Consider the following 25,424-nt stretch of genomic DNA (forward strand, 5'->3'; position numbering starts at 1 on the left):
TCTGCAGGCCAGGGTTTGTTTTCTTCCTCCGCATAAAGGCAGAGAAAAAAAAAAGAGCATTCACACAGGGTCTGTTTTAAGCACACCTCGATGCCCGCTTCGCCTTTGTAAGAAGAAGAAGAACGCCGTCGGCACCGTGCTGGCCCTCAGGCGTTCTCGCAAGGCCACTCTCAGCCCTGCGCCAGAGGAGGAGATGCCGGCAGGCAGGGCAGAGGCACCTGCGGGTGCGGGTGCTCCGCTCCTGGGGCAGGACCCCCACGGCCCCCAGGCGGGTGGGTGAGGGTCTGCGTGGGGGAGCAAAGCCTTCTCCCGCCGCAGGGGGCTGGAGGCTCTCAGGTGCTTCGAGCAACGCCATTAATTAATCAGGTCTTCACGGCAACAGCCGCGACCAGCAGCTGGCCGCCTGCGCGGGTGGCTGGGTGCCCTCCAGGAGCTGCGGGGGGCCGAGGGGGTCCTCCTGCCGTCGTCCCCTCGGCCGCGGGGGGGGTCCCCGCCCCCCGGTCGCAGCGCCGCCCGCCATGCGATGCGGGGGGGCGGCGGCGGCGCGGGCATTTGCATGGGCTGAAGGCAAAGCGGCTTCGCCCGTCTGTTTTATTTTTAGCTGGCAGCTCCGGGCAGCGCAGCTCCGCTCTGCCGGCGGGGCGGGCGGGGCGGCAGGCGAGGGAGGACCGACCGACCGAGCCGGCAGACGGGGCACCGGCGGAGCGAGGTTACCGCAGGCGGGCGGGCTGCAGCCAGCCGGGCTGCAGAGCGCCGCCGCCCCCGGCCCCCGCCCCGGCGGCTGAGGAGAGGCAGCGAGAGGCAGGCAGCGGCCTCCGGCGTCCCCCCGCTGCGGCCGCGGCTCACCTCGGGCTGGCGGCTCGGTGCCCGGCTGCTCCCCCGCCGGCTCCCCCGCCGCAGCCGCGGCGCGCCGGGGCCCTGCAGATGGCCAGTCCCGGGCTGGAGCTGGGGGGGGTTCAGCCTCCTCCCGACCCCCCCCAGCCCGAGCTGGCCTTCACCGAGGCTCAGAAGTGGATCGAGGTAAGACCGCGGGATGGCGGGGGTAGGGGTGCGGGCGCCTGAGCCCCAGCGGGGACGACCCGGTGTCCTGTCCCCGTCCGTGTCCGTCCGCCCCGCCCCCCCCCCCCGTCGCGGGGACTGTAGGCATTTTATTCCACGCCGAGCTCTGGCCCGGCTCCCCCGCCGCCCTCCCCCGCTTTGCTCGCTGCGGGGAAAGCAGCCGGGGTCGCCCGAGCCGCGGCTCAGCCCCCGCGCAGCGTGCGCGCCTTTGGGGGGGGGGCCCTGTGTCTCCCCCCCGCGCATCTCTTCCAAACTTAATCTCTTTAAGCGCATTTCCCCTCCCCGCCCCCGGGGTTGGGATGAACGGGGCGGCTGTAAACAGGAGCCGCGCAGGTGCGCGGAACCGCGGAGCGGGCGCGGACGCGTCCCTCAGCGGGGCTCCCGGGGGCGGCGAGGTCCCCCCCGTCTCCCCCCCGCGCCGTGCTGGGGAAACCTCCGGCCCTGCGCCCGCCCGGCAGGTAACGCTCCGCAGTGCGCGGAGAAAGCGGGCCGGGCCAGGTCGGGTCAGGTCAGCGGCGCTGCGGGGGGCGCGCAGAGGGGGCCTGGGGCAGCGCGACCCGCGGGAGAGCTCCTCTGCGGCCCCTTCTCCCATCGCCCAGCCGAGCCAAGGGGAGACGTTCAGCCTGGCCCTTCAGGCAGGGCAGAAAAATAGATCTGCTTGCTGCGAGCTCCTGCCGTAAGATGCAGAGACAGGCAGGTGGCGGGTGAAATTTAATAGTTAAATATTTTGGCACGTAACAATAGAGACACTTTAAATAGCTCTTCTTCTGATGGCCGGTACGTGGAACACCCCTGAAGGTGGTATAAACCCAGATACCAGGGTAACAGCTCCCTTCAGCTGCAGGCTTTGAATTTAATCTGCAGCTTTTAGTAAGCCTCGGTGGATTCTGTTTTCTGACAGCGGTTAGGCAAATTGTTGTTAGAATTGTTGTGACTTTGAGATTCCCTGAAGCCCTGGGAAATTCAGACTGTAATGGTTCACTCCAGCATCAGCCGGAAAGGTAGTGCTGTGTCAGACTTCAGGGAATTGGCACTGACACAGTAAGCCGGTGTAGTCTGGTGTAGGACCAGAGGCAGAGGAACAATGAGGAAGTGAAAAGAAGGGCTTTTCTGCCAAGGAAAGGTGAATATGCAGCCTGGAAGAGGAAAAGTGAAGTGCATGTAAGCACTGGTTGTCTTGGGGAGATGAATACGGCAGTTTCTATATAGCCTTCTTTATAATCGAGGACCAAGAGAGAGACACATGACTCTGTCATACATACAGTACATAAAATACCTTGTGACCGCGAGTTCTCCTGACTGCTAATGAAGCCAAGACCTCAATGGCGAAGCAATTCTTCGTAGGTAACGAAGCTGCCAGCAGTCACTCCAGGCATGATAATAATTAAGGGACTACAAATCTTCCTGTATAAGAGCAGAAACTGTGTGGGTCAGGTGGAAACTTCCCTCTTGGGCAGTTTATCCCACAGCTTGCTGTAATGGGAGGTCTTGTGCCCGTTCTTGTGCGACCCAGGGCCTGGTGAGCAGAGCAGAAGGGCTCTTAACTCCTTGTGTCCTCCGTGCAGGCCTGAGGGGTCCGTGTGTACAAAGGAAGCTGTCTGTAACTTCTTGTACTTTTTTAATCTGCTTGATGCATGAATGACAAAGCTGTAATGTGCTGTTACTGTTGCCACCATCCTCTTGCCTGAGGGACTGTGTCAGGAGCCTGGAGCATTGCCATGGCTGTGGTGCCTTTCCAGCAATGCCCAGAGTTGATGCTCCTACTCAGAGAAAGGAGGAAGAAGCTGTCAGTGAAGCAAATGTGGCTTAATTTGCCTAACATGTTATATTTCCTTTTAATCCCAGTTTGGCTTAAGCTCTGGAGCGTGAGGGTTATTATGTCTTCCAAAAGTCTGGTCAGCGGTCACTGTTCTAAATCTGGATGATTTGGACTGAGTGAATTATGCAGAACTTGACACATTAGTCCAAAGTTGTTGAAAAGCGGTGTCAATCTTAAATAAAATAAAAAAATCAAGGCATGTTATAGGTATCAACATTCAGAGTGCCAAGCCCTATTGATTTGGGTGAAGACCAGAAATGGGGCTCATGCTGTGTGTGGCTACTAGATCCATCTGCTTCAGCTGGCTCTGTAATCGTCTCTCACCAATTTATTCTTTGGCCTAGAGACGTTAGCAAATGTCCAGTGTGTTGTGTCTTCCAGCTTGCTTCTGACGATTTAAAATGACATCTCTCTCAAATGAAAATAAAAGAAACCATTATCATTGCAAGCAGGGCTGGTGGACCTCCCTAGTATGGAGAAGACAGGCTAGTGAGGATGTTAGTGGTGTGAGACAGCTTAAAACCTGTCTTAGGCTGTAAAATAGTGCCACGCCAGGAAACTGAAGCAGAAGTGAAGGCTCTTGAGCTTGCCGTGCATTTTTGTTTCTAACGATTAAGTTGTGTGACGTGCTAGTTGGATTCTCATCTGGTTTAAATCCTCGTGTGAGCGCTGTCACCATTGTGTAGCGCTGACAGGAATCCACCCTGTGGTCTGTGGTGCATTTCTCCTCTGGTGGGGCTGGGAAGGGAGGCTGTCCTCTTTTTACAGATGGGGAGCCAAGACATGAAGTGATGAATGTCTGGATCTGCGAGGATTGAGGTACTTCCCTTGCTCCACTCCAGACGTCTTATCTTTACTCGTTGGGTCTGTGACCTTTTACCAGAGCAGGTCTTCTGGGTGCCAGAAGTCGTCTTTTTCCTCTGCCGGCATTACTTTAATCTGGATGCTGCAGGATAGGGGAGTCTAAGTTGCAGTGAAGTTATTATTATGATCCTCATAATAATCCTCTTGTCTTTCCGTGGCGCTCTGAAGCAAGAGTGCTCAGGTGTTCACCTGGGTGGGTAAAAGGGCTGGAACTCTGACTTTTACTGCCAAGGCTGCTTATATATTTAACAGTTCGTGTTTTGTAAGAGAGTATTTTGAGCAATGATAGATTTGGTGTCATCTGTATGTTGTAGAATTTTGGAATTCTGCGGACTTTCCGCTTTGATCGTGAGTCACTTTGGGTAGGAAACTGGAGTTCAGCCTTGCTTAATTTTGCATAAATATCAACCATGGATCCCTCTGTGTTAACAGTAAACCAGTCCTATTATTTTAGTTTAGCTTGGCATGTGCTACTTAAGTGAAGAATGCCCTCTTAATGATAAAATGAACCATATTAGTAGCACTCAGAGGAATTCAAATAAAGGCACCAAATGAAAAAACCTGTGAGAGAACTACAGCAATCTGCATTATTAAAGGTGTGGTATCTCATTTCAGTTAATGCATCTTGGTTTCACTGAAAGAAAATATCAGCCTTGTAAAGCCTAGTGGGTTACTACAGCAAAATAACAAATCTAATTTAATCTAATGGCCTGTAATTTTAAAATGTCAAGGTTCCCTGTATGTGTGTTTAAACAAGAATAACTGATGGTTGAAGGAACATCTGTATAAACAGAGTTATTCTTGCCGTAAAGATTCATAAGAGAGTAATACAGTAATAAAGTCACATTTAATACCAGTGTAGCTCCTAAGGGTATTGTTATCTCCTCATCGCACCTCCTAGCCTTGCCTCATTAATATGCTGTCTCCTCATTGTTGAGACTTGGTTCAATTAGGGATGGCTTTTCTGTAGACTTATATGCCTTAGAAACTTTGCCAGCTGATAAGAATGCTTCCTTTATTGTTGTATGGTGATAATAAAAAAGTCATGTTTTTCTGTACCCTATGGTCAGCGCTTGACTTTGCCATTCCCTCTAGATGCGTGTTGGCTAAAACCCATCAACTTCTAATAAGTCTGCTACTTTTCTCCTATATAGATATATATATATTTATATTCCCCTTGAGAACTCCTTTGTTAAGGAGAAATTTGCCAGCCAGAGGGGGTTTGTTGGGGGTTTGTAGGTTATTTTCTTCTTTCCTTCTAGCGAAACACTTACCTGCATTAGATTTCTGTATTGAAGGTGGCAGTTTTAAGCTGATAGCAATGGTGCTGCTTCTAGAAGTGGTGGGACCAGGTGTATTCCTTAGTGCTTCTGGACGTGTCGCATCATGTGGCAGAACAGGCACACCACTTCTGCACCGCCATCTCTGTAAAAGAGTATGAGAGGCATAAAACCTGGGAAGTGACTCAGGCAAATAAACTTCATGTGACTGTCTTGTGCCAGGAGTCTGGAAACAAGGTTTCTTTAGGGCTGTCTCTCTCTTTTGTGGATGAAGTGTGAGAGAGCTGAGGCTTATGGCTCCCACTGCAAAAAACGTAACTTAAAAGGAGATGAAGGTAGTTCACTGGCAAAAATCTTTTCTAATTGGTGAAGAGTCTTGATTGGAATATCTGCTATAGGGTTCTGGAACTTGAGGAATGCACAAGTTTGTTTATATGACCTTCAAAACATGGTATGACATTTGAGGAACTTCAGAGATAAAGCTCTTTTGATGAAAAGCATTGGGTAAGTTAGCTGATTCACTGAGTGTGCGAGTAACCTGTGCCCCACAGGAGTGTTTCTATTTCCAAATGTGTGTAGACACCTACCCTTCCTTTGCTGTGAAGCTGATTTTAACATCCTTGAATAGGCACTCTAGTTCATCTGAACATTGATACAGTTCCTAGAACAGTAGTGCCTCTAGCCAGATTGGGACCTTCGGGTGCCACTGCAGTCCTGCCGTTATTTGTATAGGAATGGAGCAAATCCAACAAATGTTTTTTCCAGTGAGCAGTTCCAGAGAAGTCGGTCTGACTGCCTTATGAGAGTGTTTGAATACAACCACTTAAGTGTAGAATGATGCACTAAGCTTTAAGACTGCATGGTTTCGTTAATCAAATATTGCAGGAAAGTTGTTGAATGAGCCTCCAAACAGTGCCTACAGTTCAAATTTCTCAGTGTTTAGCCTCCCTCCCTCTCTTTCTTCTGCTGGAAGAGTGTCTTACCCATATACTTTAGATAATGTATTGGGAGTGAATTTATTAAAGTGAGCGAGTATATTCTCAGACTAGAAGAAAACTATGCAGATGGGTTAGACAAGTTGCCTGATTTGCGGACAAGGTAAAGTTAGGCCAGATGAATCCTTCCCACAGTGTCTATAAGGCAACCATGAAGAGTCAAAAGGTGTGTGGCTGGCTTCTGGTCCTAGATGGATGTGAATGCAGAATAACTTTACTGTGGTTGTAGTGACTGGGCTTGGGGAGGAATTCTTCACTGCGATCTCTACATCTCCTCCTGGGCAGTGTTTAGGGACTGCAAGCAGGGCAGATGGGATGCTCTTCATTTTGGCTAAGTTAGTCATTCAGTGGAATGAAAATTAGATTGGTTTAAAGGGGGTGGAAGAACCTGCCCAAACTCTTTGACCCTGTCAGACTACCACCTTCTAGAAGTTTTTTCCTCTCCCAGTTGCCTGGCAGCTGACCTCCTGTCCTGTATACATGGACCCAATTCCCTTGTCATGAGATCTGTTTAAGCCGTGTTACAAGTAGCGCTTGGCACAGGGGTGAGAATAATCAGAACAACGATACTATTGATAAAGGGATAATGTCAGGAAATGCAGGACTGAGCTGTTAATTGTCTTAAAACTGAATTAATTTCTCCTTTCAGTACTAAAATTTTAAAATAGGTAAAAGATCTGCCCTTAACACCAGAGTCTGGAATGCCATTATGCAATTGATGATGAACGTGAGTTAATGCAGCTATGTAACCTCATTGCACTTGTTCTGCTAGTGTTAACTACGTTTTTTAATATTTATTTTTTTTAAGGCAAATATTGGTCCTCTAAAAAGGAAGGTGGAATCTTTCCCAAGTGTGGAGGATAAATAGCAGCTCAATACAGCAGAATTGTTTTCTAGCTTCTAAAACGTGTTGGCTGATCTGGGAAGTGTTGTTTCATGACAGGTTATAAAAACTGCACTATCTTTTGTTTGGAAAATCTACCAGTCTAGAAGCTTTTCGTCCATGGGTGAATACTTCTGTGCATTGGCTCTCTGCAGACATCCCAACAAGAACAGTTTTGGAACAATCTTACAGAAAAAGCAAGATTTATGGGGGTGAAAGTGTCATTTAAAAGGGCAGCTGCATAGGGGGAAGGTATGAACGTTTTGGCGTGCAGACGCTGAAGACGTAAGCTTTCCGTCCTTCTCCTTCCAATATATCACTTAAAGAAGAAAGTGCTGTCTTTCCTTGCCCCATTCAGTCCCTTAGATCACAATGACTGCGACAGCTACTATGGCACCAATAACATAACATCAAAATTGATAGCTGAAACTTCTAGGTATGTTAATTGCTGTCTCGGGTGAAAGGGCCGCAGCGCGTGTCCTCAGGACAGCCTTGTAAGAATGTGCAGAACTGTAACGCGCCCCAGCTTAAAATGGAAAACAACCTGCCTGTTACTGCCTTTTATTTTATAAATAGAATAAATGTACCTGGGACAGGGTGGAGGGTGACTGCTGGGGCTGGAGCTGTGCTGGAAGGGACCTGGGAGGACCTGCGGGGCAGCAGGCTCGGCACGAGTCTGCAGCCTGCTGGCAGCAGGAGAGGTTAGCCCTTGGTGGTTATTCTGGAGCCAGTAGATGGATGGAATTGGTTGTTTCCTTCTGCTTGGCACTTGCTGGGCCACACCTGAGATACCGCATCCAGCTTTGGGCCCCAGAGTGCAGGAGGGACGCCGGTAAGCTGGAGGGAGCTGGGCAGAGAGCCCCCGGGCTGGTTGGGGCTGGAGGACTTGCTCTGAGGGAGAGGGTGGTGGAGCTGGGCTTCTTCAGGAGAGGCGGCTTTGTGGGGACGTGGCAGCAGCCCCCCAGTACCTCTGGGCAGGTGTTTGAGAAGACGGAGCCAGGCACTTCACAGGGGTACGTGGCAGGAGGGCGAGGTACTTCCTATAATCTCAAATAGGAAAGGTTATCACTTGGCATAGGGAAAAGTTTATTCACCGCGAGGCCAGTTGGGCATTGATGCAGGTTGCCCAGCGAGGCTGGCAGATCACCGCCCCTGGAAGGTTTCGTGCCTGACTGGGCAAAGTTGGGAACAGCCTGGTCAGACCTGAGAGCTGCCCTTGCATGGAGCGGGAGGTTGGACGAGAGGTCCTCCAAGGTCCCTGCCAACCTGAATTACGCTGTGCATCTGGGACTTCTTGACAGTGGGGGAGTGAACCTCACTTAATTTCATTTTTAATGCTACGTTATTGGTTGCTTATATTATTGTAGTGCTTAAGAGCCTGTTTACATGAACAAGACCCTTCTCTATACAAAAGCAAGACTCCTGTGGCTTATGGCAGGCATTTTCAGGGTATGCTACTGAGTTTCCCTTGTAGAAGCTCCTCCAGCCAGTGTAAAATGTGTTTGGCTTCCAATCTAACTTTTTTCTAAACCTGGTTTATTTTAGAAAACTGTAAATACAACTGATTTCCTTGGCTTGGTGGGATTTTTTTGTTGTTGTTATCTAATTCATTGTGCACTGCTATAATTGACCAATAAGGAATTGAAATTACATCCCTTGCTTTTCAGATCTTGAGAAGATGATGTGCAGGCTTAATTCTTGAGAACTTAGATGCTAAATCCTTAAGGAATTCTTTGTTTGTGGTGTTAGTTGGTTATAAGAATCCTCTACTTTGATAGTCACTCTGCTCAGTTCTAGTGTAACTTGCTACTGTTAACTAGGCTTTTTTATTGTATGTGTGTATATATAATGATTACTGCTAGTAATCCTTACCTTAGCAGAATGACTAGCTTAACCATAGAGTTAATAATAGAACTTGCATCTGATACTAAAATTGACTTAAAATAGTGTAGTGACCTCTTGTTTGGTGAGGCAAGGAGAAAATCCGTTTCATTCGCCCCTTCGAAGAGAAACCTTACTTTGCTGGTTTCTGCTGTTTTGAGGTCTCATGCCTAGTATCAAAGACAGGTTGATTTTGAAATCAACTTTGACAAGCTAAGATTTTGAAAAATAATACTGCTGTGCCTTCTTGGCTTTGGCATCATTGTCAGTGATTCATGGAGCATTTCACAGGCTAAGGAGCAGTGTGGTGGAGGCAGGGGAAGCAATTCTGCTTTGTATGGCTGAATGAGTAAGGTAAGAGGGAAGTGCTCTTTGTTAATCTGTCCTTCACAGATTTTCTCCGTGATCCTTGTTCATGCTGGAAATAAGACAGGGATTTTTGCACTATGTGATCTCACAGTGAGTTTCAGGAACAGCATGAAAGGAAAACTTCTCTGTGATGTGTTTTCCCTGTACTCTTCCAACCTCCAAAACCGCCCTACCTCCGTCTGACCTTTCCAGTGGGCTTCAGAAGAATCCCAGCCCTCCAGTTATTGACAAGCTATAGGGAAGGTGGCTGCACGTACTCTATGTAGTGCAAAAAAACCCAGGAGTCCTGATCCTGAGACTGTGAATACCTTCCCTATTGTTTCCTTTCCTGTAGGTGTTGGTGGATCTCAGTACAGTATTGCAATTGTGAGCAATCAAGTCTCCAGCTGGATTACAGTGTCATTTAAAAGATAAATGAGGCTGTTACCTGCCTTCTGTCCCTCAGATTGTACGTTGCTGTGTTTCAGGTTTTTCTCACCAACAGTAGGGAGCTGAAATCTGTAAAAAGATTAATACACAAGCGTTCCCAAAGTTTATTTTAGATCTGATACATTTAGCAAAAGTGCAGGTCAAGGGCTTTATCATACAGTGTTGATAATGCCTGATAGCACTGCATCATGTGAAGTCCCTTGCACAGGATGGGACTCTTGGAAGAAGTTGTGAACTGAAGGTGGAAGAAAAGTGTATCTTCCAGTGTTGGAACTTTCCATTTCCAGAGTGGCAGAAAAAAAGCTCCAAATGACCTTTCCACTAAAACCAGAAGGCCAAGAAACTCAGATGAATTTGTACTTCAGGAGCAGGCCACAGACTAGCACAAAGAGTTGTAACCTTTGCTCTGACTTGAGAAGTACAGGCTTGCTTTTGCGTAAGCAGAGGCTGATGCCCATAAATAACTAATTTCAAGTGGGAGCAGAATGGTTGCATGGCTACAGGGGACAGGGGCTGAGGTTAAAAACTCTTTGTGGTGCTTTGTAAGCACTGATTTTCATGAAATGCACAGGGTTATGTTATGCTGTTGCATCGCAGCAGGAGATTGTGGCTCTGGTGGAATTTAGAGGTCTTGCTACAATGTCTTAAAACAAACGTAACCCCCAAATCCAAATCTATCACTTTAGTCTTCAAATGCCTATAAATATTCTAGGAAATTATGGAACTCATAATGATTTAATTTCTTGAAGATCAGTGGTGTGTGTTTTATACATGATGTGGGAGTATTGGACACTCCCTTTCAACTCCCACCAAACAAACTCTGAAAATCCTTTATCCCAATGTCTACTTTACTAATCTAGAAAATTCTTAAATGAGTCTCCCCCCAGCTATTTTTTTGGCATAATTCCTTGTTTTAAGTATTGTTAACTGCTTGCCTTTGATAACGATTTTTCTTGTATTTTCCAGTTTTTTTTCCAATTTAAAACAGAGCCAAGGTGTGTTAGCTAAAGTCTGCTATTTCGCAGTGAGTGTTTTCTGACTGGGATTGGGGAAGGGAGGAGTGAGGAGAGGCAGAAGTGAGCACCTCATCTCTGTCGGAGACAGGTAGGGATGCCCAGTGTGCCAGGGTGTTCAGCACTGAATCCCTTGGCTTTGTTTCCTTGCAATTGTTGTGATTCATTTCAGTGGGTGAACTCACATATATTGTTGCAACAAAAACAACTCTGGAAATTTTCTTTCAGTCCAGAGGCATAACTGTAAATATGTAATCTAAACAGGAAAAAAAAAAAAATGACAGCAACTATACAAGAGTGTTTTCTGTTTATAATTTTCCTGATTCTGATGAGTTGTTTTTTGAAGTTGTGGCTTGGAAAAAGGAGAATCCTGATTTGGGAGCATGCATGTGCAGTCTCTGTCTTCTGCCAGTGTTTGGATCAGTTAAAGATAGCCAAGAAAATAAACTGTTTTCCAGAAGAAATTATGCTGGCAAGAAAAAGGAGGTGTCAGAATCAGTGAGTTATAAAGGTGATTCTCGCCTGAGTTGAAAGAAATGATATAAGAGCTTAGCCTAACATCCTGCCCCTCCCCAAACCAATTTTTATTTCGACAAGGGGGCCTTCAGTTTTGGAATAACATAAAAAACCCTCATAAATCAACAAAGTTCAAGCAACTCAAACGATCCTTTATTAGAAACAGCTTGCCTCTTCTAAAGAGAAGCAAAAGTACCCTCTAAACATTTTAATTATGAACATGCACATCTTCAGTCTTGCTGGGTCCTTATTTTTCTCCTTCCCTGTTTCTTGGTGGTTCCAGCATAGGTGGCTGTTACGTTGTGGTTCCTGGCATCCAGAGCCTCTTAGATGGGCACAGCACAGCTGAGGGGTTAGATATTTCCTGTGAGGAGATGAGCATAAAGGGAGCAGGGTGTTAAAAATAAAGCTGGTGAAGCTGCAAAGTAATTTCACCTCCCTCGCTTATCTTTCTATGATTATTTTCTCCGGGAAGCAGTCCGGGAGTTAGATTTGCAGAGATTCACTTGGTATGGGTGCTCTTCAAAGACGAACATCAAACAGGATTTGTTCCAGCGCTACGTGTGAAGGATGCACTGCAGTCAATGGTGGAGCCTTCTCAGAGTATCCTAAACAAAAAGATCCGTATTTTAATTTAAAAATGCATCTCAGTAACAAATGCTTTGCTACTTCATTCCTTTCCCTCATTTTGCTTCTTGTTAGTAGCTTCAGGGGAGAAAGTAAGCAAAGCTGTTGTAGCTAGCTGTGGGATAACTTAATGAAAATTCACAGGGGTAGCTCTGAGGTGACATTCCAGTAAGATTTAATAGAAAACTTGTCTACCAGTGCTTGTGGGATTTTATCCATTAATTTCCATTTATTGTAGTTTGCTAGTGTCTCTGATGTAGCACTGCTGAATAATAGCTTTAATTCTTTACTTTTTATTTTTGGATTTCCACCAAGACTCTTGAGTGCATATTCTGGTTATAGGCAGATCTGATATTTGTGGTTTTTCCACCCCCCTCAGTATTTGTTAGTTTTTCAGTGCAGCGCTTAATTCTCCAGTGCCATACTGGCTTTTCTTTTTCATTTTAGAATTGTGTGGAGAAAACTTACATTTTTGCTTCCCACATTAAGGGGCTTGAAATCAATAGATCAAAGCCAGAGCAGACTTCTTGGAAGTGGTGCAATCTCAAACTGTGAAGGCTTTTGTCTTCTGCCTTTTTTCCTGTCTCTTGGTATCTCCCAAGAGAAGGAAGAGCGTAAGGAGGATCTCTGTGTAAGGGGAAGGGGAGTATCCTGTCACTGTATGCTTGGGGTACAGTGCTACGTGACTAGGAGGAGCTGACTTCCAGAAGTAGTAGTGGTGGCAGCCTTTGTACAGGATGGGGAGATCAATACGAAGCATCAAAGTGACAGTTTCCCATGGCTTGAACTGGGCTCCAGTACACCCAGGAAACAGGCACTGGTGGAAAAAGTGCTGGTGGAAAAGGGCTGTCATCGTTAGTTATGGGCAGTGAACATTTTCCAGTGTGTGTCAACCTCAACCAGGTTGAAGTTTTCTTTTAGGATTGAGAGGGAAAAGGTGGACATCTCATACATGAAAAAGATACATGACAAAGTATGGAAAGCGCAAAACATAAGCTCCCATTTTTGTGTTTGGGGGGAGGGAGAGTGCTTTAGACTTAGCACTGTAACGGCACGTGAGGAGTAAGTGGTTGGTGAAGCTTATGTGATAGAGTCAACAAAGTTAAGGCTCCTACACGTGTCAAAAACTTGCTGGTAGTCTGTGTTGAGGAAAAGCTTTAATTTCTTCAACAAAAAACAAGTTAGAAAAATGGCTCTTCTACAACGTAGAAAGCTTCTGTCAAGAGGAGAAGGTCACTGTAAATGTGTACACTTGTGTCCTTTGTTGTCTGGAGGTGTGTGTGTCATTGCAGATTTCTTTAGGACAATGGCATGAGACGAGAGGGGCTGCTGTCTGACAATTCGTCCACAACCAATTGCATTTATGGATTGCCGTGAAAGTGTCATGTAAACAACTGAGCTTGGAGCCGCGTGTGTTGGCCTGTGAGCTTGTCCTGCTCCTCAGAGATGTGATTTCTTCCTGCCAGAAGTCTAACGAAGCTGTTGGAGGGAAGGAGCACATTTGGGAATTTCTAGAGTGCGGTAACTGTAGCTCTTTCACTCCCAGTGCAGCGACAGATTATTTGGATCAATACAAGTAGGAGAATTACAACTTTGTTCTTGCTAATAAAGCAGAATGCCTCCTTCTTGCTCATCAGTAGCCCATCTGACTTCAAACCTGGCTTTTGACTAGAGGGCTCTGGGCCGTTTTACTTGCTGTTTGTGTGGGCAAAGTTGGGGGATTTTGTTGTTTGTAAATGACTGCCCAGTAATCTATCTGTTAATGCAGACCAGTATAGGTGGCAAAAGGCACTTGCTTGATGCAGCTGTCATGTGGATGCTGCCATTTGTCTGCATCCTGTGCCCTAAGTGCTTTAAATATCTTTATGTAGGAGAATGGTTATTGCAAGCTCACTTGAATAATTTTTGTGTAGTTGGTCATCTATCCTCCTTGTATCTTTGTATCCTGGTGTATATAACTTAAAGGCTTTTCTTCTAAACTTGCAGAAAAAAAAAAAATTGAAGAAATTTAGTTGAGAGAAGGGAAGAGATAAGGAGGAGCAGAGTCTGGATAAAGAGCTTCAAGAGAACGTACCCTGTAACAGGCACTTCAGAGAATATGAGCTAGATCAGGCATTTCTAATCCACTGTAAAATCTTTTTTCCTTTGGGAAGTCCTGATTGGAGTGAGGACTTCAGGCCTGATTATGTTGCAGGGAAGATACAGCTTTTTCTACTGGAAATATGATAGCAATTCTGACTAGAGTAAGCTGCTCAGCAGAGCTTAATAGAGCTTTTCTGGTACATTTTTTTCTGTGGAGTTTTGTTTCTTCAACCGTTCTTCTGTGCTAGCATTTAGTATTCCTTTCCACCTCAGTGGAAAGTGAGAAGCACTGAGTACAGACAGGTACTGATTTGTTGTATCTTCTCTTTGGGAGAGACTTGGACCCAACTCTCAAATTCATTCCAGAGTTACACTGCTGTGTTTCTGAAGAGAACAGTTGCTTCTTTCCCTTGCTGCTTCTGTCTTCCTCCTTCATATGCCCCGTTTTTAAGGTAGAAGGTGGTGGTGGCAGATTTTAGTTAAACTGTCATGTCAGCTCCAGCTCTTTGCTTTCCGGTTGGGCTGAACGTATTGCTTTCTGGCTCTAGGCAGTTGTTCCTCTAGTTCACTTGAACAGCATCTCATCCTGACAGCTGTTTTGCTGACATTATTCCCAGTTAGTTATTCATTGGGATTAAGGGCTTTCTGCAGCCAGAACTCTTTGCTGGGAGTGTGCCGTCATTTGGCAGACCCATTAAACTAGTAATTTTACAATGCTTAAAATTTTTAATTTGCCCTGCATCCTTCATGTTTGGAGCTCCAGCTTAATTGCCCTGTGTGCAAAGAGTAAAGACTTACTGTAAATACTCTCCTTTTTCTACCTTTTACCCCTTCCCCACAATATCTGCAAGCCAAAACCTTGAGAGTCAGACTTTGTTCAGTTTTGCTTGTTCTTGAGGCATCACAGATACCGTATATGTGTTTGAGGCTCTGTATACAACCGTTCCTTGAACTCTTAGTGAAGTCCATAAGCAACAAGAAGGTCACTCTCAGCATGCGTTTGTATTGTTCACTCCCTAAAGATGATCATTGTAGTTTCCAAACTTGGTCGTGTGGATAGCATGGTCCTGGGAAGAGCATTGCTGTAATGGTGGTGATGATGGCACTGGTGCTAGTGCCTTCTCCCAGTGCTGATGGTACAGGTGCTGTCCCTCCAACCTCATGTCCTCCTCTCTCATGGAGGTGGCAACAGCGGTTCTTGCCAGCACAGTTGGGCTGGGTGTAGCTAGAGGAGAATACTTTGTATTTTGGGCACACTTGATGCTTGAATGGCCGTTTCTCCTGCTTCTCGGCAGTCACCTGGAAGTAACTTGTGTCTTACGGTTTGGGAGCTCCAGTTTTGAGCTAATGTGCAAGCATTCCTCCTGTAATTAAAATCAAGAATCGGTTCTATTTTGGATCTGTAGCTTAGTTTGTCCTGGCACTAGTCCAGGCTGGATGGAGAAGCTTTGTTTCCTTATGCAGGTTGTTTTGCTGCTGATAAGCAGGTAAAAGGAAGAACTCTGATTGGGGTGCGTGCTCTTGTAACATCTGTTTCTTTTCTAATGTTTCTCACTGGCCTTGGATCTCTTGCATGATGAACGGAATGTTAAGCATATGTGCTGGTCGCTCATGGTCTGCATCTGACTTCAGCTCTAGTGACACCTATTCACACGTTGTGTCTATAATGTTCGGTGCAATTCTAGAAAGAATCGTGATGACCCCTTAATTTTTATCATACCAATACCCTTTCCCTAGGCTCATCAATTTGTTCTGATTTATCCTGCTGCCACAGTGCACCGAATGAATTTGATATGCTTCTGGTGAGCAGTTCTCTTGTGGGCTAACCATGGGCGTGAAAGGAGAAAAACAAAGGTGGTTTTCATTATTAGAAAGAACAAAGCCATGAATAAAAGGGCAAAAGAACTGATGTCGCTTTCAACAGGAGATAAATTTCCAGTACTCTGTTCAGCTGATGCATGTTGTATTTTTAGACTTAACTGACTTTGGTTTAAGACACTACTAATTTCAAATACCAGCCTATATTATATTTGGAAAATATTTGGGAAAGCAGGTGTGTGTGTTCATGAATATGGTCTGACACAACAGAATCCTGTCTCTGAAAGGAGAGAATAAGTTGAATCCTATTTAAAAAAAAATAAAATTACAGACATGGTAGCAGGAATCAAAAGGTTCATCTTCTTGAAACTGAAGACAATAAAAACTGACTTGCTTACTTAAATGTCATCAGCAGAAAGATTTACTAGGTAAGTACTAAGAAACACTTTTTTTTTTCTTAAATGGGAGACTGAATTTATATGTCCAGCTTTTTCTCAAAGACCAAAGAATTTAAATCCCCTCTTCTGTTTGTACTGTCTTGTACTTGGCTATCCCAAGGATAGGTTTAGGGCCACGTTGCAGACCAAGCAGATGATTCAGCTAAGGTTGGTGGAAATGGGAGAGGAGCATGGCTTTCTGGGCCTTTGTTTTTTGCAATCAAAGTGAAAACTGCCAGCCCTGCTCTGCAAACCCAAAGCCCATCTGTGCCTAAAAGCCCAAAAGCTTGCTTACATTTTCATTTTTATAAAGTAGCCTATAGAGATTCCTATGTAACACTTCTGTTACCAATATTGCTTGGAGTTTGACAGCCTTTGAAAGAGGTCTGGGCTGGAGTGAAGGTTGCAGTTCAAGGTGACCTCTTTATTTAGTCTCTGATTTGGGACATTTCATAAGCGTGTGTCTTGAACAACCATATTTTGTGTATTTCCATCATTGCTGATGGTGTCTCATTTCCTTATTGAGTCCAGATGTCTACTAGTTTTGTTCTCTAGCACTCTGATTTTAGCTTAAGTTTTGTAACTTTAGAGTAACTCCTTCTGGTTTCTTGGTGGTTGTTGTTACTATAAGATTATATACTTATATTTTTACAGGAGGCTTGTAATTTTGCCTTAGAAATTTAGCATGCTAAGATAACTTGGCCTTAGTCAGTTTACTCTCTTCTTGTGGCTTTAAGTTAGGGTAGCAGAAGTAAATTCCATAACCCAAATGGGAAAAGAAATTATTTGCATTTTTTAAGTACATTGTTTTCCTGGTTTGTGGTTTTTTTTTTAATCTATTATGATGGCTTCTAATACCGTAGAGATCACTTGGCATAATACTGCAGAGAGCTGAGAAAGGCTCAGTTTATTCCTCCAACAATACCGGACTTTCTACGCCAATAGAGCTTTCATGTATACAGTACCAGAAAATACAGCTTCATGCCCTCATGAGCAGGAAAGCTTTTAAGAAGGCAAGTGAATACTAATGCAAATGATAGTGTCCTGTATACATAGGTTATCTGTGGGCTAATGCTGGAGTTTTAGCCTCCACTAAAGCCCAGCCAACCTATATGACTTCAGGACAGCACAAGAAAGCTTCTTCCATTGGACCTCTTAATTTTTTTTTCTTACTATTTTTCATTTGAGCATGTACTTTGTCTGACCATTCACTCTTTTAGCACTTCATCTCCTGGCCTGTGCTTGTGGCATTTGTTCAGCTGAATTGCATGTACAAACATAAAAATGTTAAATTACCAGGAGGTGTGCTGTATTCTTCCAGGGGAAAGAGATAGTTTTTTACTTTACTCATACAGTATCCAGCATCTTAGAACCTGATCTCGCTGAAGACTGCTAAATGCAAGTGAAATAAGAATTATCTGAATAATTAACATGTGTTTCTGTCTTCAGTCTTGGAGAACGTGATGAAATTTGCAAGGTCAGGCCTGCTAAAATAATACAATAGCGTTGTCTCTGCAAGCTCAATTCTCCTTCATGGGCATGCATATTAAGTACGTGGTCACTGCTGTGTTTCTTCTGAGTATCTCTTTAGTGCGCAGAATGAATAGCGCAGCTCTTAATGAACAGCTATTCAGTGTTTCACTTTCTCCTTACTGTTCAACATGCAGTCCTATGCCATGTTTATTATGTGCTATTCAAATGAAATCCCAAGGACAGAATTACTTTCTCAGATTTTTGTGGTGCTCATCACTAAAGTATCTTTGCAAAAAAAGTTCTTTGCAAACATGAATCTTATTTCATGCCATCACTGTAAGTACTGGTGCTGTGCTACAGAGAAAATAGATTTAAGACTGTATGCTAATTTGAGACTCTTAAGACCTTGTATTCTTTGCCATGTGCTTAGCATTCTGTAGCATTATAGAGGCACAGCTATGGCTCTCTTCATGCGCTGGGATGCCAGGCACTCATAGCAAATGAGCAATGTGTGACTAGCAATCAGCTACCAAAAGCTTGGTATAAATGACTTGACTAGTAACACAACTGAGTACGCTGGCGCAAGCCAGGGGAGTATTCAAATCTCAGAGCAAGCCATGTAGCTAGCTGAAATATAAGATCATCTCTTCAAGTCCCTGCAATTCTTTCCTACTTTTGCTGCCTACATACAAATTATGCAGGCAAGGAAATATCATTGTCCTTGACTGAACTGTTTCTCTCTAAGGCTTTCATTCTCAGTCTCCTGTGATACAAGTGACCTAATGAGTTTTTCTTGTTTTAATACCAGTTCTTTGTTCTTTATGATTCTCAGGCAGTTTCCTTTTCTCCTGTCTTCTCACTTCCATCGCTCTCATACCTCACTGGACTGTGTGCTTTAAAGTTGGCACCAGCCTAAATGAGAACGCCATGTGGGTGCTGTTGAGTAATGAGATTTGGGACCATGTGCCACCCTTACCTGTTCTAACAGGAAGGAAGCAGGGCTAAAATGCCCTTAGCTAGGAAGCTTTTTCCTCCTACCAGGATGCAGTCCTAGTGACTTATTTCCCTTGCTAATAGATAGTAAACTGCTGTAATTATTAGTACTCTTTTGACTAGCATTGCAGACCTTCTGTCTTCACCTCCCTGGATAAAGCTGATCAAAGACCTTGTTCAGCATGAATTTTCTGACTTGCTGTACTCTTTTCAACCGGAATATAACATTTTCCATGCTTATGATCGTTTTTTGGAAATAAGAAGTCATGATGAATTAGGAGTCCGTATGTCAGGAGTTTTGAAATGACCTGTGGTAGGAGAGAGGGCTGGGCGAGCTAGTCAGTAACATCTATCCTGTTGTGTGGAGTCATCTGTTCCTTGGTATTCAGGTTGGCTGAAATTCAGCATGTGAAGGTTAATAGATCAAAATTTGTCTGTCGTAAAGGCTGTGGAAGCTTACTCTGTCAGTTTGTCTTGGTAGTGGATCTGCTTGCTCTTGCTGTGCTATTCTAAATCTGCTTTATCTCAAGAACATCTTCACTAACTTCTGTAATTAGAATGAAAAGTTCTTTGAAACCTGAAATGATTCATTTAATATCCACTATGCTAATTTTTTTTTATACTGTACAACAGTATTCATTTGGAACTCTCTAAAATCTAAAATGTCTTGTGGCAGATTTGAAGTAGGGATCTATTTTTCAGTTCAAAAATCTACAAATTTCACTTTCCTCTTTTGACTAAACTACAAGGTGTAAAAACTACCTAAGGCTGTTAGGTACATTTAAGAAGAATAGATACGTGTCATTTTTTGTAATGGTGGAAGGAGAAAGTAAAGAATTTCTCTGTAATAAAGGATCCATAGTAAATTTGACTAGGAACCATGATAAATTTGACTTCATCTTGGTAATCAATAAATTAATTCACTGTTACAGAAATAGGATGACTTAGAGTCCAAGTGGTATGTCTGGTATGACCCATGATACAACGTTTTGAACTTAGTGTGCTAAATGTTCACAGGTTGTGGGCATTTGACAAAATAAGGGATCCTTAAAGTAATATTTTGCAAAACTTGGGATAATCTAAACATGTACAGTTGGCTTTTTTTTACTTTTCGGTCCCCATAGGCCTTCTCTGGGCATGTACGAGTCCTGTCACAACCCAGAACATTCAGTGCAGTTGTAGGGACAGCACTGTCTCAACATCCAACTCTTCAGTTGTAAAATATGCCCGGTATTTTTCAGGCAAAGTGTTGATAAGCTCAGGTCCTACTAGCTGGTGATTCTTCGTGATACTGGGAGGCCTGAAGGGAAGGTGTGTGTCAAGTATGCACACAGGCACACCAACCATGCATTTAAAGTGATGTCACATTTTGCTGTAGCTAATTCTTGGAAGGCTCTGGGGACAGCAAAGTGATAGTATCACATTCAGGTAGAAGGGAAATTTCTGGCTCATGTCGGAGAAGGACTTCTGCCTTGGAGACCCCTCAGGTTTTAAAAAATTTTGGCTATTTCCAAAGAACATGGTGACCTTTTAAATGTTATGATAGAAGCTTGGTTTTTGTATCTGGTTTTGTGCTGCGACTGTAACATGAGCTGGCTTATCTCAAATAAAAGCTTCAGGGAATTGGAAAACTATATATTTAAGTTGAGTTAAGTTTTAGGATGCCATTGTAAGACTTCTATTACCATTTTTGTAAGATAAGTGTTGATCAGAAAGGAAACCTTATCTGTCTGGCTTTGAAGCACAGGGTCTACATCATACGAGTCTCTTTTGGTGTGTTGGCATGAAATCGTCTCTTGGAACAATAGTTGCACTATGACAGTGGGTAGAAGTAGAGGATAGGCTCCCAAATTGGGACACAGGTAAGCAGAATAAAAGTTTTGGCTGGAACCCTGGGAAAATGCTTGCAGCTAGTGTCTCCTGTGGAAAAGAGGAGAAATTTGAGATTTTAGCACAAGGTAGCTTTGTGCAGGTTTCTGTTGATGGCAAAAAGAACGTGCAAAGTTGCATGGCAGACACTCGATAACCAGGCACCAAGAAAAATACCTTTTGATGTTAAATCCTGTAGGTCCAGGTGGTTTCTGAAAAACTGAGAATACACCCTTTTTCCCAAAGTAGCTGACCTTGAAGTAAGGGGAGGAGCTGGCAGAATGAAGCTACCTGAAAGAGGATTTTTGAAGCTGGAATGTGCCTGTTGCACTAACTTGATCCAGACATTATCTCATGGGGGCTCTAGAAAAAGCCCCAAATACAGTAAAGAAGGTAGTTGTAACCTGCTGGCAGGAGAGTGGTGGTCATATCCAGGGCTTGTTTATTTTTCCCATTCCCTCATATGTGTGAGCACCATCAGTTTCTCATCTCTGAAAACCAGACTTTCTGTTCTGTAAAGGGTGGAAGAAGGCAGCTGGCTAACTCGCTCTGTGCTTTCTTGGGTGCCCTTGCAGAAAGCCTTACAGAAGACAGGCACAATTTATCAGTCTTTATCTAGTTACCTAAAATTTAAGGGTTGAGGTTATGGGCAGTAGGATGTTTTTGTAGGCTCGTAGTAGCTTTTTTCCCTGTGATTTCTCTGACTAGGGTCTCACAGTATTTGCCTGAAAGTGTTATGACTCTTGTAAGTCCTGTTGTGGTTTTGTTTAATGTGGTATTAGAGCAACATCAAGCATTTTGAGTAAAAGACTGTGCTTTATTTGTATTTTCTACTGTATGGCCATTCAGTTCACCCATTAGATGTTACTGAGGACCCAATTTCTGAATAGAAATATAAATTGGGGAGGAAATAAAAAAGCAGACAAATACATGTGAAGAAAAGATTTGCAAAGTAACTCTTAGTCACAAATTTGAATAAACAAAGTTGGTTCAAGACTTGCTCATGTCTTACCACCTCTTAGAGAGCTTGATGGTTTTTCTTCCAGTACTTAAGTAAATGTGAATGAAAATTCTAAAGCTAGAATTTTTCTTAATTGGTTTTGTCAAAAAGTAGACTATTGGCTCACATGAACTAAATATCTGAGCTTTATGTAAACTATTTGCTTGGCATATTAATTTTTGACTAGGGAAAGATGGTGTTGAAGCTTAAATTTATTTTGCAAATTCAGTTCCTGTGGAGATTTTTGTGACTGCCAGCATGAGGAGCATCACCATCTTTATTTCAGAGGAAAATGAGTTTCAACATAACAATGTTATGACATATTCAGTTGAAGTTCCTTTTACAAATCTTCACATGCACTTATGAGTCAAAGCAGGATGACACACAGAGACCGAAGTAGGATTTTGATTGTCAGTCTTCAACTGGCTTTTGTTGCATCTAGCCATATATACAATGTTGAATATATGCAGGTACAGGACACCTGACCTTTTCATCCCTCCCTCTTAGATTCAGTTAAGGCATCAAGGTTAGAGGAATGAAGGTAGTGACCAGCTTCATTCACACAGCTGGAGGCAGCTTATGCCACCTGCTCTAGAATCATAGAATCATTTGGGTTGGAAAAGACCTTCAAGATCATTGAGTCTAACCATCAACCATGCCCACTAAACCATGTCCTGAAGTACCCTGTCCACTCGCTTTTTTAATAACTCTAGGGATCGTGACTCAACCACTTCCCTGGGCAGCCCATTCCAATGTCTGACAACCCTCTCAGTAAAAATTTTTTTTCCTAATATCTAACCTAAATCTCCCTTGCCTCAACTTGAGGCCATTTCCTCTTGTCCTAAGAGCCTCTAGGCTGGCCCTTAGCTCTAGCCAAAAGATCACCCGTCTCTCTAAGTGCTGACCTCAGAGATGGACTTTGCTATGAGGTGAGGCTGTCTAAGCACAGCATTCTTTTCCATTGTGCTTGGCTGGCATGCTGGGAAATACCTTGTTTGTGGATTTTCCTTTTTTGATTGTGAGGGTTTAACTCTATAGAACAGATCTCGTCACTGATGAACCTGGGAACATGCTTAGCTATTGATATGGGCGTCTACCAGATTTCTGACCAAACTCTTGGTGTTCAAAAGATCCCCAGGTGCTGTTGTTGCATGCCATATTTAAGAGCCTCGATGCCTCGGTAAGGTTAAGGGTCTGCTGTTCGCAGCTCTTCCACCCAAGCCACTGAGCCCCTGTGGCAGCCTTTCCCCCTTATTCTTCTCCTGCTGGTATTTTCATGCTGTTGGTTTCTTGGCCTTGCAGCTGTGACCCGAGAGTGTTATTAGGCAGGTTCCTCTGGGAGGTAATTCTCCCTGGTGCGTCACCCTTCTTTCCCTCCTTTTCCTTATCTCTTGCTTTGTAGATTTTTAGCTCATATTAGAGGAAGAACAGGACCTAGCGTGCAGCAGAGTAGATGAGTCATTTGAATACTTGATAACTATTATCCCATGGTATATATACACAGAATCTTAACAGCTAATCAGTACAAAACACTTGTACCTAATTGACATTCTCCAAATCAGCACTAATAGCATTGTATATGGGAACAACTGTACTCTTCCAACATTCAGGTGCAGAATCTGCCTCTGGTTGGGCAGCTGTGCAGGTGACTGGGCATTGTCTCCAGCTGGATGTAGGAATGGGCCTTTTGAACTTGGAAGTCTGAAAGAAGACAGAGTATCATTAGCCAGCTCTGCTGCCCAGAAAATGTTCTGTAATAAATGGTGACATGTGAATGCCTTTACTGCAGTGCCTTGCCTGTCAGTTTGGCGACAGGACTCATCCAACTGTGTCACTGATGCAACTCAATGGAGAATACTCCAGAAGGGGAAGGCTGTATCAAGAGCACAGCTTGACTGATGCCTGTGGCCGTATTTAAACATGCCATTCCTTTTCTAAAACATAACACTGAAACCAAATATCCCTGACATGTCCAACTGCTCCTGGAATTCCCTCCTCTTCCCTTCACCCCAGATCCTGATGCCCTCCCTCCTCTTCTGTCTCACCCAAATGGTTTGCTGGCCTCAAAAAAAGACTACTCCTAGCCTGGTGTCAGCCACTCTTCCTGGCCATGAGACTTGCAGAGTTTCCCCTCTGTTTATAAAGTGCTGTCCCCACTCTGCCAGCAGAAGGGATGCCATGGAGATGGCTTGCTGTCTCAGGTACCTTTTTAGCCCAGCCAAGACCTGTTCTAGCAATGGGCTGACCCCCTCAAATGCTGAGCAGGCTGTTCAGCAGCCTTTAGGCAGGGCGTTGTCAGGGAAAAAGTGTCAACTGGAAATGTAATAGATCAAAATACACCAGAATGTGGATTTAATGCCTGATTTCATTGCAGCTGATATATGGGTAGATTGTTTCCACTGCCATAACTTCATCCATCAAGGAGGGTGCATGGTAGACACAATTATTGACCAAGCCTGTAGTTTTCTCAGGGACGATGGGCTCAAAGAAAGGGTGTATAAATTTGTATTTTGTAAGTGTCGTTGTGTTTAAGTTAAGCCAGAAAAATGGCGTGTCATTGCTGTTCTCAGAGCTACGAGGGGAAGGCTGTGCCATGGTGGCTGTCTGGTTAAAAGCAGGGTGGCTGCTCCTAAATGTGCTATCAGGCAATGCTTCACCCCAGCCTCCCAGTGCCTGAGGTTAACCTCAGACCGCAGCTGCAGTGCCTAGCTCCAGTGCAGGACTTGCTGGCCACTCCCGGGGCCAGAATTGGGCTCTCATGGTTTTTCTGTTTAGTTCAAAGATGAGGAAAAGAATTAGCTGTCTGGGGAAAAAAAAACCCAAAACCAAACCCAGAACTAAAAGGGCTGCAGGATGATGACTGATATACACAGATTTAAGGAAAATGTAGTTTGTAAACTACAGCTTTGTCTTCACAAATATGTTATTTCAGAGAAGCTAAAGACAGCTCCATCCTTATCTTCTGTACATCAGTCATTTAGAGGCGATATACATTCAGGGAATCAAATTTTGCAACAAAGTGAGTTCCTGTAATGGGCAATGGGCTTGGCAGATGCTCTGCAGGGTCAGAGCATTTTGAAATTCCAGGTTTGGGTTTGGGTTTTTTTTTCCCATTTTCTTAATCTCCCCCCCCCCCCCCCCCCCCCCCCGCCTTTCTAGAAGCTGTGTTTGTGTGTGGCTTTTTCAAGTTGTGTTTGCATGTGGCTTTTTCTTTTTTTTTTTCCCTTTCTCTTTCTTTCCCCTCTTTAATTTTTTCCCCTTTAAGGGGCAGTTATGAAACTCTTAGCGTTTCTGGGTGTTCTTATTTGCAGTTGATGTGTGTGGTTCATTTTCATCACTAAATGGGAAGACGAGTGTTAGGTTAAGGCTCCTATAGCAGTCTGCTTAAACTTACTGCAGAAAAAAATCCACCTTTGCTTGTCTTTGAATGTATATGGATAAAATAAAAGTATCTCAGATTTCTTTTGATTGCCTGTTGCTTGCTGGCATTTGTGTGTGTGTATATATATATTCATTAAACTATCTTGGCAGTCCCAGAGAGGGCAGCTGAGGTAGTCCTGCCTCATGCCAAGTCCGGTGGCATGCTCTTGTTGTGACATTGCTTACAGCTGCTGGGCTGAACTGTCTCAATTAGTTGTGGAATTAGACTGGTAGCAAAGGGCATTGTTTGTCTTTTGCCAGGGAGGTCTTCAAAATAGTTCAGGTCTGGAGCTTCTGACTATTAGTTTCTTTTCTGTCCTTTCTCCTTAAGCTTTTGCAACAAGTCCAAACGGCTTCTTCCTTTTGGACAAATATAGGAACTGCTATCATGTTGCTTGTAGCTTGTGGCATGCAGTAGAACTGGGAACAAATGTCTGTACAGTGATATATTTGATAGCATTTGATCTATGGAATGCCACACTCCACCCCCATCCCCCAATTTTTTTCTCCATTTCTCAACCCCCTTGCTCCTATGGAGCTGCCTAGTAGTTTAAAATTCTGCCAGCTCTTAAGAACAACAAAATCATCCACATGTAC

At 44.2% G+C, this 25,424-nt stretch overlaps 1 protein-coding gene across 2 annotated transcripts in view; it reads left to right on the forward strand.

Annotated features, from left to right (window-relative positions):
• Positions 1-658: 658 nt before the first annotated feature.
• The window catches only part of LIMCH1 (LIM and calponin homology domains 1), a 182,127-nt gene continuing 157,361 nt past the window's right edge, over positions 659-25,424 (forward strand). Inside the window, exon 1 of one of the 2 annotated variants that reach the window (XM_075024979.1) lies at positions 659-1,020. In XM_075024979.1, coding sequence (XP_074881080.1) covers positions 925-1,020 — 96 coding nt within the window. In that variant the 5' untranslated portion in view covers positions 659-924. The remainder of the gene's footprint in view (positions 1,021-25,424) is intronic. The other variant, XM_075024997.1, reaches the window with a different exon arrangement.

This window comes from Buteo buteo, chromosome 1 (genome assembly GCF_964188355.1).
Source record: "Buteo buteo chromosome 1, bButBut1.hap1.1, whole genome shotgun sequence".
Taxonomy (NCBI): Eukaryota; Metazoa; Chordata; class Aves; order Accipitriformes; family Accipitridae; genus Buteo; species Buteo buteo.